Source organism: Condylostylus longicornis, unplaced genomic scaffold (assembly GCF_029603195.1).
Source record: "Condylostylus longicornis isolate FDR11 unplaced genomic scaffold, ASM2960319v2 ptg000044l, whole genome shotgun sequence".
NCBI classification, from domain to species: Eukaryota; Metazoa; Arthropoda; class Insecta; order Diptera; family Dolichopodidae; genus Condylostylus; species Condylostylus longicornis.
In genome coordinates, this window is record NW_026578013.1 from 9,291,033 (window position 1) to 9,309,952 (window position 18,920).

Here is an 18,920-nt window from a genome sequence, read left to right on the forward strand (position 1 = left end):
ATTTTAATCCTATAGTTCATAATGCTTTCGAGTATAAGGATTTGGTTTAGTATTCAAAAATACATAACTTCAAAAGTTATGTATGAATTCAAAAATTCATAACTCGAAGATTTTATTTTTAGATAATTAACCTAGACATCAAAAAATCGAATGCTCTTTAATATGCGACCAATTAGATATAACTTAAAATTCTTCTTAAATATCTGAAAATGATAATGCCAAAATTAGATATTTTCATGATAAATTATTTGTTATTGCTAAATTTTGTATCTTCAATATCCCTAAGCCAATGATTGCAAGTTATCTAGTTGCGGCATTAACCTGACGATATAATTCAAATTTTAATAAATAACTCTCTATCGTTCAGTAAATTGTAGAATATTATTTATATAATCCAAGTTTTTTCCATAGACCTATTATTTAATCGAAATAAATGCATTAAAGTAGAAAATTTTTTACCAACAAAAAAAAAATTACATAAACTTGGCAACACTAACGTGTATATTAAGGATACTGAATAGTGATAACGTCGGCTATTATTTCTTTTTATATTATATAAGTTTCTCATCCCGTTTTAATCCTTCATAAATTACTTTTTCAAAAATATTATAATGAATATTTTATTTTTCTGGTTGAAGCCCAGAAAAAAAAAAATATTTTTCATATTTTTACATTTTTCTTTATTTCATTTTTCTTTTTTCTGCAATTCTTACACTTATTTGGTTAATTTTTTCTTCTTTGTTTCCCGCTCCCACAATTTTTTTCTCAGTTTTAGCAAAAAATAATCCTTTGAAAAGAAAAAATATTTATTTTGTTTCTCTGTTTTTTTTTATTCTGATGCAAAAATATTCTGATAAAAAAAAAATTTTAGCTTCATTTTGCTTATATTTTTGCTATTCCTTTGTTTTTGGGACTATTTGTTCATTCAAAAAATGCATTCTGAAAATAAAAAATAAAAACTTTACTAAAGCATTTGCACATACAAAAAAAAAGTCTTGCAAAAATAAGTAAAAAAAAAATTGAGAATTATATAAAGGAACCAAACACAAACAAATCTACATATTTATTATTTACAAACATCAATTATTAACAGTGTGATTTCACGATCATTATTTATGAAAAAAGTGTGTGAGTGAAAAACGAATCTCAGTTAAGATTTAATTTAATTTTAAATATGATTTCTGTTTTGGGATACGGCGATGCAATTGATGCCTATTTAATGTAGTATTCAATTTGAGTTCTCGATAACAATTGTTTAAAACTTTCTTTTTTGTAGGGAAACCAAATTGGGGTAAGCCTAAGCTTAACCCCTATTTAGTTTTTGCAAAATTCGTATATTCTCACTTGTTGTCATAATTAATTTTCAGTAATTTTGTTATTTATACAAGTATTAGATCATTTAGTACTACCTACATTTCAGCTCATATTTTATAACTACCGTAAATCGCATAATATTTTTGTTTAAATAAAATGACGGGCTCATATCTAATTTTTTCTGATTATGTTTATAGTAATTTACTAAAAATAAAAAATTTGTCTAAGCTTTGAAAGTTTCACATAAAATAATCTTAATTCTTTAAATAATAAACTAATTTTTTCTTCATAATTTCCGTATAACACATACATTCATTAATACTTAGTATGGAGTTGCATTTGTATAATAAATTTTCAGTTTGAATAAATAATTCAATTTTGATTTTTTTTAATACCAGCAACTGCCGCGATTTTCATTCAAAAGAGAAATGAAAAAAAAACTTAAATCTATATTTTCTTTTTCTCTTTTGCAAATTTAATAGAAAAAATGGGAAAAAACAGAATTGACTTTGCCAACTCTGTGATACACGTTCAAATGTTTCTGAAAAGTTATGCGACAATTAAGATATTAGATAGAATGGGCCTATTACTAAACTTGGTCGTCCATGATTTGCGTACCTGTTGTAACTTGAATGGATTTGATACAATTTTTATTTTTGAATTTGTGTAGCACCTATTATAAGAACTCGTACAGCCACTAATTATTGCATAAAAAAATTTATTATTAAAGTAACGCTGCTATAAATACACTCGTTTACAAAATGTTCAAATACAAAAAGCTTTATAGTTTCCGAAATATGACCAAATAATTTTTAGAGTTAAATGGCAGCTGCGCAAACCATTTTTTTGATTGAGCCCAAATCAAATCATGATCAAAAATTATGAACGCGGTTGAAAAATTTTGATAGTTATTGAAAATTTGGCTGGCCTAGTCTACTTAATGAGTTCTGCAATTATTGCTGAGACGGCTGGGCAGCCAGACGCATAAATAAACGGACGGATGGGCAAATATACAGAATGTACAGAGGTAAACCAACTTAAAATTCGGTGGTGATCAGAAACATATACTTATGTTAATATCTCCGACATCTGTTTCGTCACAAACAGAGTGGTAAATTTATAATATGCCTCGAACATTCGTTCGCACTGGTTTAATTAATTATGATTCAACAAAAAAACAAATCCTTTTTCATATTCCTTCTGTTTTTATTTAGAAACAAACACAAAAAAAATATCTTTTTTTAATATATTTTGAGCTTTGTTTTTTTCTCCTTTAATATAAATTGAATATTTTCAGAATATATAAAATAAAAGCAAATTTCACTTCATTTTTTATTAATAATTAAAATATTTTATTACCATCTCAATATTAGTATGAGTCAAATTCAGTTGTGATATAAAAAATTTGCTGAAAATTTAAAACAATTTAATTTAAATTTATTAAGTTTATTAAAAATTTATTAAGTTTATTATTTTATTAGCCAAAAGAAATTAAACATTTATGTAAATTAAAGCACATGCTAAAGTTATGTGGGTTCTATATATTATAGAAATTCACTACATTATGTTAGGATTATTGATAATACCGACAATTTTCTTGAATTTTGCTTTTGAAATTAATGAAAGAAAAATTTAAATTAATTCACTTAATTTTAAATATCTTATACGTAATTTGATTGAACAAGTACACCTTAACAAAGTACATTTCTATTTCATTCCTCGCATTGCCCTAAATTTTATTTCCCATACAAAAAATTGACTCAAATTTAAAAAAAATTCGATGTTCTTATTTTAAATCAATCAAAATTTGATCAGTTTAAACTAGAAAAAAATTTTCTCATTATCATTATCAATTTTTCACTTATAATTATTCATGGCAACTCTGTAAAAAACATTGGAAAGTTGCTGTTACAAAAACTGAAAATTTTTCATTCGCTTAATCACAATTTGGAATTTTCCTAATACATACGTTTAATTTCTTCTAATAATCAACATTCATTTTAAAATCCAATGACCTGACCAATAGTGCAGTGGCTATTGCACTGGTCCTTTAACAGAAGGGTCTCGGGTTGAAAGCTCAGACAGGTCACTATAAAAATTATATTCAATATTATATACACATTATGTTATACATATTATACATATCAACTAATTGCCATATTTCAATAATATTCAATATTAAAAATGCCAGCAAAATAAAATAGTAAATATCAATAACCTTTAAATATCTAAAATAAAACTAGGGTGGGGTCGTCACCTACCTGGTAAACTCAATCACGTAAGAAACTGGCGTTCATGGTTATCTACAAATGATCCTCCCAGAAGCAGTAGGAATAAAAAAAAAATTTTTAAATTTCAAATACCTTATAACATGAGACTTTGAATTTCTTCATGACTTTCACCAAATTATTTCACTTGTTTAATCATTTTAACAAAAATTGCTGTTACCAACAAGAACCTTGATACAAAAAAAAAATATAATAATTGTTTTCACAATCATTTTTTTCTCAAATTTAATTGTTTTTGAAATCACATTTTTTTACTGCAATTCGGGAATCTAATTAATTCTTTTAGTTTTTGCAATTAGAATTTATGTTTCATAAAGCAATATGAGAAAACATTTTTATTAATTTCTAAATATATTAATATAAGTTTCTCCTTTAACCCTCTTTTAATCTGAAAAATTAAGAATTTTTGAAAAATAAAAAATTTATATATTATAATATAAACGTGCAAATTTATTAGGAATTTTCAATTTAAAAAAATTTCATTAAATTTTACGTGATATTTTGTAATAGCTCAAGTTTCACGTTGATTTTATTTAATTCTTTACCCAAATTAAAATTCACAATAGAAACAAAACTTTTCTGTACATTAATAATCAATATTAAAGAAACTTTTGTATTAACCCTCAAAAATTCAAATTCAATTTATTGATATTTTAATTTTAAGGCACAAAATTTGGTAAGCTACTTTTGCTTGTAGTTCCAAAATTAGAATTAAGCATAAATATAATTGTACGCTGGTGTTCATGAAATTATTATCACTGCATTACGTAGAAATTTAAACTCCGTTTCACATCAATTCAAAATGGATTGAGACTCACCCTTATGTTCTAAATAGCATGTTAAAATCTGCAAGTTATGTAAAAAAAAAGTTATACACTAAAGAAAATCACTCAAAAATTTACCAAAAAATGAGTGTTGTTGGGAAAACCAAAATTTTGTTCTAAAAACCACTTAAAAATTGTTAAAATGAATAAAATCGTGACAAATTCAAGTATTCAAGGATAGTGAGTTTCTCGACTATTGTTAAAACTAGACAGTTGCAATACTGAAGTATATAAAATTATGCTATTTGTTAAAATTTATTACGTTATTTATAGAAGTTGACTCGTTAAGGGTTAATTCTTTTTTTTGCATAAAACATATACGTATATATTTATATTTAGTTTTATCCATAGAAACTTAATTTATATTGGTTTCCATTTGTAGAATAATTAAACAAAAAAAAATCCTCAATAAATAGAACAATTGGGTAACCAAATTGAAAAATATGAATTTTATTTGAAAGCAATCATGAGTTTGAATTTATTAAATTTATTTTTTTTTTATTTTTTTTTTCGGGTTTTATCAAACAATTTTTATATCTGTATCACATTTAACATATGAAAAAAATACTTAGAATATAAAATTGGCGTTTTCTACAGCTTATAAGAATTGGTGTGTGCTAAGTATAAAAATAATTTAATACAAAAGAATGTTGCAATTTAGGAGCCTTTAAAGATAAATTTTATGATATGGATAAACTTAATTCGCTTTCTATTAGTAAATTTGATCAGGTAGATTCTTTGATTTGCGATTGAGAATTATAACAAAAGATCCTATTTTGTACTTTTTTAAATTTCTATTTGAATTTTAAGTCATTATCGTACAAAAGCCTTAATGTGGTTACACCACCAAACACAAATACGCTATGACATTACATATGTTTAAAATATAACCAGAAACCATATGGAGATACAAAATCGAAACATTTTTTGGTGAGATGTCGCTAAGTACATCGAAATCAAGTTAAGATTTTATATTATCTCAGATCAGATCAGCTTTGTTTATTATAATTATCATTACATAACTTATTATAAAATTATATTTAAGTTTAGTTGAACAAAACAATAAAATTACTAACAAAAATTCTTTCAAAGGAATCTACAATAAATTATTTTAGGAAAAAGAAGGAAATCAATACGGAAACTATACATGAATTTGAACAATTCATGCTTGTTGTACTCTTACTAATATCAGAACAATTTTTATAAAATTTTTATTAATAAAAATTTAATTTATAAAAGTAGTATTTTCTTTATTAAGTTATAATTTTATATATACCTGAATTAAGTTTAATTATTTATATAAATTTAATTAATCATTTTAAAATGTTATAAAATACTAAATAAATTTATAAGATTTTTTTTTATTTTAAAATGATTTCTTTTTATTAAATTTCTAGGTGAAATATATTTTATAATAAGAGAATATATGTATATATAAATAAAAAAATATATATTATATAATATAAAAATCTACATGTGCGTCTGTTATGCACATACATATAATTATAATTAAAATTTGAAAATACATACATATACATATATATATATATATTTCAATATGGGACTACAATTTTCAATAAAATGAATTTAAGTTCTTTGTAAATATATTACATTTTTATGTGTTTATATAACAATATAATTAAATATTGTTGTATAATATATATTATTATAATATATTTATACAATTATATTGAAATATTCGGTGCAGTATAATAAAACCAAAAGTAAAAACAATTAAACAACTTTTCTCGAAATCTATGTGGTAGCACTTTTCTTTTCAATAAGTAACATTATTAAAATTACTTTCATTCATGTACGAATACACATATATTTCAAAAATTGCATACATTTAGGATGAACAATTTTGCACTCTGACAGACTAACGGAGTGAAAATAATTCTTTCACTTTTTTTTTTGGAAAAGTGCTTAAAATGAATTATCACTACATACTCGTATGTTGTTACACCAAAGTTAAAAAATGACAAAGATTTAATTCAAAATTTTAAGAAGGTTTTTAAAATCATTTTGATGAAATTTATTTGTATGTATTTCGAAATGATCAATTACCGTGTTTCAAAAATTCTTTAGAGTGCATCAAATGCATACAATGTATTATTAAAAATTTTCCAACTTCTTGTTTCAAAAATCCTAAATTTCTTATTTGAATTTTTTGCATAAATGTTATTTCTTTAGTTATTTTTCATTGCATCAAATATTTTCAAATAAATAAATTGAATTTTTAAAAATAATAATGAAATATCTTAATAAAATTTACATAAAATGTATACAAAATAATAATAATAATAATAAAAGGAAAACAAAAAATATGAAATTAAATCACATTTTTTAATCTCCTTTTTCTTCTTCTTCTTCTTCTTCTCCTTTTTTATTTATTGTACATATATATATATATAATATTAAAAATAAAAATTAAAAAAAAAAAAACAAATATCAAAAAAAATTTTTACAGTACCACCAAAATTAAGTCCATTTCAAACATCTGTACTACAATTAAATATGGGTGATCGTGCCTCATTAACATGTTCGGTTGTAAAAGGTGATTTACCATTAACAATTAGTTGGCGTAAAGATATTCGTCCAATAGATCCATCATTACATATGTCAGTTAAACAAGTTGATCAATATAATAGTATATTGGTTATTGAAAATTTGGGATCTGATCATACCGGAAATTATTCATGTGTTGTTAAAAATTCGGCTGCTGAAGTGGAAAATACGCAGTCGTTATTGGTCAATGGTAACCACCATTAAAAAACAAAATTTATAAAAAGAAAAAAAAATTTTTTTTTTTTATTAATTTTTCTTTTATATTATTTTATTATCGTTTAAAAAAAAGGATATTTTATATAAAAATAATGAGTATCCTTTAAAACAAAAAAAAAAAAATTTAATTATATAGTTGAGAAAAAATTAATAATATTACATAACATTATAGTTGTCTCGAATTTCTGTATTTTAATTTCTTAGAGAGAAAAAAAAAATTTCCTGTTTTTTTTTTTTTGTTTTCTATATCCTTATACTCTTATATTAAATAAATTTTTAGATAGTTAAAATTCTATTTGAATTTTATTTTTTTAGTTTTTTCCTGTTCATTAATTCATTAATTTTCGTGATTCTATTTAGAAAAAATAAAAATTTTAAATATTTTATTTTGTAAAATTAATAAATTTTTTTTTTTGTTTTTGTTAAATATTAAAAATTAAATTTTATAAGAATTTTTTTTTTTTGGTCGTTCATATAAATTGTAAAATTTTTAGATGAAAGTTTCATATTGAACATTTGATTTTTCATTTTCATTTTTTTTTTTAATTTCTACATTTAATTAAAAATTTAAAAAAAATACAATAAAAAAAAGACAATACTAGAGCATAAGTTTATATTTTTTTCTCTGTATTTTTAAGATTTTTATTATACAATTAAAATTAAAATTATATTGAAAAAATACTAGATTTTTTCAATTTTAATGTATTAAAGTTTTTTTTCTTTTGAGACTCAATACTTTTAACTGTAATTATTTTTTTCATTTTCATTTTTGAGAAAATATAAAAAAAAATTTAACTTTTTTTTTCTCATATTATTAAAAAAAAAATTTCAAAGAAAATATTGACATTTTTCTTGAAATTTTTGTTTTTCTTTAAAAAATTTTTTTTTATTTTCCAATTCCATACTTAAGTAAATTAAAAATAAATTTCCTTTGTAAAGTAAATATGAAAAACAAAAGAAAACGTTTATTATGTTTGTATAATTAATCAGAAATATATTAAACAGGAGTTATGTTCTTTATTTTTTATAAATATTAAATTTTATGAAAGGAATGTGATTTATTTTTTGTTTTTTTAATAAATAATTTATTTTCATATTTTTATTTTTTTTTTATATTGATCTCAATTATTTTTGTAACAATCAAAATTTTCAAAATATATAAGAAAGGTTTTTAAAAATGAAAATAATTTTACTTTAATTATTTTGAGTCTATAGAGCAGTCATATTGAACCTCATAACATATAAAATTATTTTTTTTTTTTTTTATGAAACTGCTCTTGTTATTAATCACCCCTATATTGCACATCATATGATGTGATGGGATTCTTCTCAATTCAATTATGGTTTTTTGATTTAAACATTGATATCAACATTGTTAAGTCAAATTTTAACATTGAATATTGCGTGAAAATGCCTGATTCTATACCTATACCTGATAATGCCTATAGTATACCTGATTCAATTCTATCATTTTTCATCTTTCCACACGATTTTAGTCTGTAAACGAAATACTTTTTTTCTCTTCACAAAATATATTTTTTGAATTCTTATTTTTCGTACTGAAAATATTCATTTTAAATCCGGAAAAAAAGAGTAAAAATGCCAGTTTATTATAAAAAAAAGTTCTTCATTTCTTAATATTATATTTCATTAAAATTGTAATTATTTTAGTATAGGTTATTTAATAATAAAAATGTAGAATTCGGATAACTGTTTTTAAAAAAAATTATGAATTTAACCTCATTAATTCGAATGCAGGTATAAATAATGAAGTAGAACGAAAAAACATTACATACACATATCGGAAATTTGTGTACAAGTCCATAATTGTGTAAGCTTATCCGAACTCTACTAACTTAAAAATATTCATACAGATAAAAAAAATTATCATTTCATTGTTGTATTTAAAAACATTAAAAAAAAGTACTTCATTTAAATTGAACTTGTAAATGACATTTAAACTGACATTTTGAATTTAATGACAAGAAAAAATATGACAACATAGTATTATTTTACAGCATGTTAAAAAATTTGATGACCGAATTTTTTAAGAGTCTTTTTTTTATAATTTTTTTCTTTTTTCATTTTCATCTTATTTTTACTTTTTTCTTTAAGTTTCATTTCAAAATAATATGAATTATTTTAAATTTTTGTTTTAATTTTGAAAAAAAAAACATGTAATTATAATAATAAAGAAATTATTTAATAATTATGTTTATATTATTATTATCATTATTGATATGCCAAACAACGTATGTAAAAGTGAACGCCAACTAACCCAAATGCAAAAACAAAAAAAAAAACATAAAGAAAACAACGAAAGAAATAAAAATTTTGAAAACAAAGTGATTTATTAAGGAAAATATGCCGAACATGATCGTCCGTTTCTATGTTTATTCGAGAAATACACAAAAATAATAATAAAAAAAACACATGAATAAATCGATCAAAAAATCACCAGTAACTACGATTTAATGCTACATGGCAACATAAACAACAAAAACAATGAATTTTCGTACAATTTTTCAACGAAATGTAAAAATAAAATATTCAAGGAGGATCATAAAATAATCTTCTAACATTATAATATGAAAAAAAAACAAATTCTAGAAATAATCCTAAACTTAAAAATTTCACCAAATTTTCATCGATTTATAACGATTTTTTTTTTTCTTCCTTATTTTAATTATGAATTTATTTTGTTGAAAATTTTCTTTTTGTCCGTTTATTTAGTTTTTATGTTTCTTCTATATAATTTCAGTACCTCCTGTTATAGAGCCATTTACATTTCAAGATGGATTAGCTGAAGGTATGCGAACGCGTACCGTATGTGGTGTTTCAAATGGTGATCCACCGTTAACATTACGTTGGTTAAAAGGTGGTGAACCTTTACCACAAAGTTTAGGTGCTAATGTTACAATGTTAGATCAATATTCCTCACTCCTTAGTATTCCTTCCCTATCGGCATCACATACTGGTGATTATACATGTGTAGCAAGTAATCCTGCATCAGAAACAAAATATACAGCTTCATTACAGGTTAAAGGTAGAGTATTAATATAACAAAAATAACTAAAAACGCACAAATTAATAAAAGCAATATATATATATATAGCAATCAATATAAAATTAAAAAGAATTTTTTTTTTATGAAAACAAATTAAGAAAGTCTTAAATAATTCTAAAAAAAATATAAAGCAAAAACACATCCCGATCTTATAATTATTATAAAAATTTTAATATATGAATATTTTATGCAAATTAATATTTAAAAAAAAAAAAGACAATTTTTTTTTTAATATGCAAAGTTTTTTATTTTTTATTTCGTTTATTTCTTTTTTTTTTAATTGTACTTAATTCACACAAAATATTTATAAAGCTAAACTTTCTTGGCAAAAAATCCTCCACTTGAAAAGAAAATTTATAACCTAAAATAAAAAAAAATAATAATATCGTTCACATTTCTTTAGTTTTTATATACATAAATTTTATTTATTTAATGTGCAAATTAAAAATCACAAAAAAGTTCAAATCAAATTTATCAAAAATTTATTTATTTTTTGTTACGTTTTGTGTTTCACTCAAAATTTTTTTTTGTTTTTAATTTTTATTATCTATTCATAAATAATAATAATTATTAAAAATCCGCCATTTTGAAAATGTTCTTTATTTTTTTTTAACACAAATTGTTTTATATACAATTATTTTTGGTTTTATTTTTGTTTTTGTTTTCTTATGGTCTATTCATGGTTCATGTTTTTTATTTTTTTCTTCTTTATTATTATATATATATATATATATATACTCTTTCAAATTTGACCTAAATATTTAATCAAATTTAATTACACACATAATTATATATATATATATATTATAATATCTCTATATATATAAACGCTATATAAAAATTAAAAAAAAAAAAAAAAACAAATATATATATATTAAATATAATCGCGAGTTGCGTTCACACATGTGTCTTCCCCTCCCAGTTGCTTTGGCACGCAGTGGGTTTATACGGCAGATCACCAGGTAACCTTGGTATTGCACCTGTATATTTTAAGTTTTTTATCAAAAAAAAAATTTTTATTTTCTTAATTTTTTTTATTTTATTTTAAAATAAAATTTTTTTTTAATTTATTTTTAAAAAATTTTTATAATTTAAATTTAATAATTTTAATTAATTACATTTAAAAAAAAAATTATGACAAAGAAAAAAAAATATAAAATTCTAATTAATTTTTTTTTATAATTTATTGTTAATTTTTTTGTTATTTATTTATTTATTTATTTATTTTATATTTTATTTTATTTTTTTAATATTTGTTATGCACTCAGTAGAGTTCGCATGTATTAGCTTATGTGCATGGTATGATTATTATAGTTAAAGAATGTATGTAATATATTTTATTGTTATGTGTGTTTATATTATAAAAGTTCTGTATATATATATATGTAAATTATTAATAATATTACAAATGCATTTTGTAATAAATATTGTAAATATGTAAATATATTTGGCATGAATTTATTAGAAAAGTAAAATTTGCACTAAATATAAATGTAAATATTTTTATAATAATATATAAATATACATATAATATATACATATATATGAATAAATTTAATACCTAACAATATAGAAGTATATTCAAAAAAATAATATTCAATAATTATAATAATAATAATAGTAAATAATAACAAATAATATTATAAATTAAAAAAAAATATATAAAACCATAGTTAAAATTAAAAGTATACAAACCTCGAAAATTGATTACAGCCTATAAAATAAAACAATTTTGGTTCGTTTTTTTTCTCGCTTCAATATCAAAATTTAATTCTATCACATGCACATCCAAACACGTCATACCATAATAATTACTAATTTATATTATACATATAAATAATATTATAAGCATTACAATGTACAAAAATATAAATGCATATATGTAATTAAAAAATAATACTAAATATGCACATATTTTAATATTTTACATATTATGTAACCATATAATCTTTTTATGCGGTTTAATAAGAACGCAAAAACCATTTTAATAATTAAATAATAACAATTTTTTTTTGCATTTTTTTTGGTTTTCCTTTTCAAATATTACAAAATGAATAATATGTTAATAGGACAATGGAATCAAACACTTGTGCTTACAAAAATTTTAATTCTAAAGTGCTTTTATTTTTTTTTTTTACATTTTACAAATATATATAAATATATATATATTTATATTTAATCTCCAATTGACATACATTGTAGTTGAATGTATGTACATAAATATTTTTTTTTTTTCTGATTTTGTATACAACTCATGTATACCTATAAACATAATATTTTTTATACATATTATGTGATTTAGGCTTATTTTACCGCACAGAACCACAACAGATTTAACCCATTACCAAACTCAATAACTAAAATCCAATAATAATTAGCAACGATACAATTAAAAAAAAACGCTAATCGTTTTATGTATTTAAGTAACATATTTTAATTTTTTTTTTGACGAAATTTTCGGGTTTAAGGATTTGTTTTACTATAGAGTATATTAGCAAATACATTTATACGTGACAAACAATATATTCATGACATGTATTACCGCGATTGTAATATTAATAATCATGAATATTCTATCTACATTATAATGTCTATATACTATAATTTTCAATTACTAATTTTGATGTTATGATGTTACAAAGTATGATTTCAAATTGGAACAACAACCGAAATTTTGTTAGGATTTATAGTCATCTTTGATCATTGATTCATATTATTAAATATTAAATAAATTTTAAATGTACTACGAAATTTCAGAGTTCTTGGCATATCGAACACAATGTTATTATGAAATGAATTATGAAATGTGACCAAAAAAACTTTTACAATATGTTATAATTGAAATTCATTTTAAAATGTGTTTGCCGTCAATTTTCGCAACTCTATATATTCTCGTCAATTTTTTGATCTAGAAATTTCTTGGCAACTTAAATATTTTGTATTTGTTTTATATTAAATAGACATTATGAAACATATTAAAAAATTAAAACTAATTTTCGCAAAATAATACTAAAACCTTAGTAATCAATTTGAAAGACTTGAGTAATCACTAATTAAAGGATGCGTATATCATTTTTCATGATGATTTTACATATTTTAAAGAAATAGCATTGATTTATTTTTTAACAACAATTATAATAACAAAAACGATAACGAATCTAATACACAATACTTTATACACAACAGATCTATACATAAAAAAAAAATTAAATATAAAATTAAAAATAAACATAAAATAAATATAATTTCATATAAACAAAATTTTATTATAAATATAATAATATAACACTTAATACAATATTGATATAACACATAGTGAATATTTATATAAATAGTTTATTATTATATCCTTGAAAAATAAATTAAAATAAAAATCCCCTCTCTATATATATTATTAATTTTTATTCCTTTTCATTTACTTTATTTTTTCTTTTAATTTTAATTTTTATAATTTTTAATTTTTTATTTAAAAAAAAAAAGAAAATAATTTTTTTGCTTGCTTGCTTTCTTTCTTTCTTTCAAAAAAAAAAAAGAATATATAAAACAAATTAAATTAAAAATATTTTCTTTTTCCAAAAATAAATTAAAAAAAAACCAATAATATAAAATAAATATTATTTGAAAGAACAAAAATTGAAATTAAATTAAATTTTATATTATATAAGTTTGGCCCAACGTAGAAATTTAATCAATTATATTATGCTGTTATATTTTTATTAGGAACGTGGTGTGCAATAAAATTTCCTCCTATTTTTACTTTTTAATTTTTTTCATTTATTTATTTAAATATTTTCTTTTTGTCTTTTCTTTTAAAATTTTAATTGAAAAAAAAATCATAATTTTTCCTATATTAATATGAAAAAAATACAATATTGTATACAATTCTTTCTTATATAATAAATTTAAATATATTTGAAAAACATTTTCTTAAAGAAAAAATTGTTTTCATCATATAAATACAAATATTAAAATTAAATATTAACATTTATTAAACATAAACATTATAAATATTAATATTAATTAAAAAAAACAAATCCCCTTTCAAAAATTCCCGAAAAATATTTTGATCCTTTTAAGAAACAACCAAAACTTCAGAAATCTTTGAATAAACTTTTAAAGTATATTACCAACGAGATAGGAAAGAAAAAATTGCAATATTCCCATATTAACAATAATAAATGAAATATTTAAAAAATATATATAAACATATAAGTATATTATATATAATATATTATACATTATATATATTATGATCTTATATTATATAAATATGGAAAATATATAAAATATAACACATAAAAACACTCATATATGGAAAGATAAATTAATCTTCGTATATTCAATAAATTAATAAAAATCAATGCATATATCAAATATATATACATATATATTAAGTGTATACATATTATATAGTTGAAGATGGACAAAAAAAATCCTAAAATAATAATTGTTTTAATTTTTTATTTTTATTTTTTTTTTTAAATTTATTATTATGTACATATATTAAAAAAACAAATGAAAACAAATGTTTTTAATTAAATTTTTCCAACCCAATGCCTATTATTTTTTATTTTTCGGCGTTCTATGAGCCTATTGACTTTGTAAATTATATTTTTTGCCTTTCTTCTTTTTTGTCTATTATTTTATATTTTTAATTTGTTCTTTTTTTCTATGAATACAATAAAGTCCCTTCCTAACGATATCAAAACTTTTATAAAACAATTCAATAATTAAAATATAAATATTTAAAAAATTTATTAAAATGTATATTTATAATAAATATTATATATACAATTATAAACGTTTTAAGGAAATGAAAAGTGTGTCTACCTTTATAATAATCACTTAACCGTATAATCACCAAATGCACAAAAAATTTATATATACATATAACGTATTACATAATATTATATTAAATGAATATACCTACATTATTTAATATTAAAAATATAATTATTATAATATATTTACAATAAAACTAATAATAAATTTAATATATATATATATACATATATATGTAAATTATGTATATGTATACATATATATATATATATATATAAACAATATTAAGCGTATATATAATAATAAACACGAGTATAATTATTGTTAATGCTGCACAAATATAAAATAAAAAAAAAAATTCCAAAAAAAAAAATTTTTTTTTATAATTTTTATAATTTTATAAATTTAATTTAATTTTATTTTTTCTATTTTCGAAATTTTGTATATACAATGAATTTTTAATATATAAAATGAACTTTTATCGAAGAGGGTACTTTTGTTTTTCTATTTCGTTTTTTGTTTTTTATTTTCTTTGTTTTATTTGTATATGTCAATTTTTTCAAAATAATAATAATAATTGTTATATTATACTTTTATACATAACGTATAACAATATTTTATGTATATTAATTCATAACTAATACGTATACATTGTTTTGTAAAAAATATTTTTTAATAGAATGAAATAAAATTCCAATACTTATTCAACAATGTTAATAATAATGTAAATATAACCAAAAAGCATTATAACGACATAAATAAATAATAATATATACAACAAAAGATTATTTCAGAAATAAGCAAAAATAGTCGCACATCCAAATACTGAAGAGGCTATCTGAAAAATACCTGATGGACTAAGTTATTAATCGATATAAGAATACCTATTGAACTCTATTCCGATTTGATTTTTAATTTAAGTTTCGGCGCCTATTCTTATTTATATTTATAAAGTGCCTAGAGAACATATTTAACAGCAGTTGTATTTAAACAATTTTGAATCGAAAATTGGCTAATATTAAATTTTCATGGCGTTTATTATACGCATATATTTTTTACAAAATCCAATTTAATAATAAATTACTCTACAGCCTTACTATTTACATTATATCAAAAAATATGAAAAAGACTTAAAAATAACCACTACTATTCAATTTATTTCTTTTATGTTATAAAATATTTCGCATTGTTTAACAAAAAGATTTCCAAGTAAATATTGTTTCTTTTCATAAAAATTCAACATTTATATTTTTCCAAATATTCACCAATTCTGTAACAGCTTAAAATTGGAAAGTACGTTTCGTGTATGCAATAATTAAAAAATTCAGAATAAAAACCCGATATTAAAGGCTATTGTAGAGAAATAGTTCATAAGTTTCTTTATTGTGAAGTATTCGAGCATATTAATTAGTATCTACAAATTAAAATTTTAACAATTGAAAAATTACTTCCGAAAATTTAATAAATCTATGTTTCGTTATACGGCGCCTCCTTATGTACTGTTAAAATTATTGTTATTGGTCAACTATTTTAATATGAATAAAATGACTCATCAAAAATTAAATTCACAAAATATATACATGAATTGCAATCACATTTCTGTAAATTTGAATGCATTAATGAGAACAATTAATCGAAATCAAAATGGTCTCGTAACATAAAATTCTTCAATATCGTAATTTAAATATCGCAATCAAAAACTAACTGAAAAGAATATCAAAAGTAAAGAAATTCTTTTTTCTTAAATAAAATTTTATTTTGTAATATGCGGGTATCTATAATATAGTCAAAAGATTTCAAAATTTATAATAAAAAACAAAAATGTTTTTAATTTTCCAATAGTGGACTTAAACATTAATTTCAAATCACTTTTATTTCATTCTGTTAAAAAAAATGTGTTTTACATAAAGAAAAAAATTTTTAAATTGTAAAAAGGAAAATAATTAATTTTTGTTTTTTTTCTTTTGGAAAAAATTACTGACATATAGAGCTAGAGATGCACAGTAGTTTTCTTGTTTTTCTCTTTCTGCAATATATAAAATTTTTGTTTTTCAACAATTTAAAAAAAAAAGAGTAAAAAATTGCATTACCCTCTCGATGAAAAATTTTAAAAGCAAAATATTTTTAACCACACCATTTTTTATATATATACAATATTATATATATTATACACCATGTTTTTTTTTTTTTTTTGAATAATGATTAATGCTTCTAGTGTAACCCTGCTTTTACGTTACAGTGGTGATCAAAATAAAAAAAAATATATATATAACAAATAAATATAAAAAACGCTTATGGCTTTAGCTGCATGGTTTAAAAAAAAATAAACAAGTATACAACAAGAATAATAACCAAAATGAAAAGTATATAATCAATATATAACAAAAAATGCAATTAAATATTATATATTCCATAAAACTAAAAAAAAAATAACAAAAAAATCAATTTCCGTAACGCTTAATCCAATCAGCCAAAACGCCTTTTTTTCTCTCACTCCCAACATCCAACATTCCAACTATAATAATATATATGTTCGATTGAACAATCTATCGAATATATGAAAAAAATATTCATTACTTTTATGTTATTTATATTTTTTTCAACTATTTATTATTTCATCAATCAAATTTTATTTTTTAATTTTAATTTAAAATATTTTTTATATTCATTGTTTTTCTTCTTTTTTTTTTCTTTTTTGTTTTATTTATTCTCCCACACTAATATTCGATGAATTACTTCTTTGAGTAATTATAAATATTTCAATTTTCGAAATTATTTTTTTTTTTTTTATTGGCAAAAAGAAAAAAAGTAACAAAAAAAAAATATTAAAATTAAATTCGTCCTTACTTTTAATCCTTTTTTATTTATATTGATAAAAAAAAAATTTTAAAAAATATGAAAATATAACCAACCAATCATTCATATATCATTTTTAATATTATATACATATACCTATGTATATGCATACATATTTTATATTCATATATACAATTCTCAATATGTATTGATATATATACATTATATAATATATTTATATATGTATGTATATATTCATTGATGATTAATTTATTGAAATTTCAAAATACACACTTGCATTAATATACATATTTTCATATACATAATATATATGCATACGTACACAATACACACGTTCACGTAGTATATACAGAATTCATATATTGACAATTCATTACATTTTATCGTATAATATAATATGTGGGTTAATAATATGATAATAATAGAATTTAAATTATACAATACAATATAAATACAATAATAATAATAGAATTTTAATATCGTAAGTATTCATGTACTTTAATATTTTAAAAATAATATCGTAAATATTATATCGTAAAAATAATATCGTAAATATTAATTACATAAAATATATGTAAACACGTAATTTTTTATAAAATAATCGAATTGAAAATATAATTTGCAATTATTATGCATAAGTTAAATTTTTGTATTTGGCTTGCATATTTTCCCGATTCATCTTTATATGCGCTACAAACTTATATGTACTATTATTTTTAAATTATTTTAATTAAATAAAATCCTATGTGAAATTTTAATTAATAAATACCTAAAGTTGTACTTCACAAAATGATATTTTATTACTACAACAGATTCATTTTAGCTTCACCTTAAATACATAACATGAAATTAAAATATTATATAGTAATGTGGTTTTAAATATGTAAAATAATGTGATTATAATTTTAAAAAAATATCTTTTATTTAAATTAAATAGGAAATTAATTTAAATAAATGTAATTATATTTATTAATTTTCATATATTCAATATATAATTGATTGTAGTACTAATTTAATTATAATTATATACATAATATATATTAT

General features: G+C 20.3%; 1 protein-coding gene across 11 annotated transcripts in view; it reads left to right on the top strand.

Moving 5' to 3' along the window:
* Positions 1 to 18,920, top strand: part of LOC129610439 (cell adhesion molecule Dscam2) — a 190,179-nt gene that overhangs the window by 147,029 nt on the left and 24,230 nt on the right. For 8 of the 11 annotated variants that reach the window (XM_055523020.1, XM_055523017.1, XM_055523019.1 and 5 more), the window contains exon 10: positions 6,897 to 7,184. In XM_055523020.1, coding sequence (XP_055378995.1) covers positions 6,897 to 7,184 — 288 coding nt within the window. Of the gene's footprint in view, positions 1 to 6,896; positions 7,185 to 9,971; positions 10,257 to 18,920 lie in introns of all 11 variants that reach the window. The other 3 variants (XM_055523018.1, XM_055523026.1, XM_055523029.1) reach the window with 1 other exon arrangement.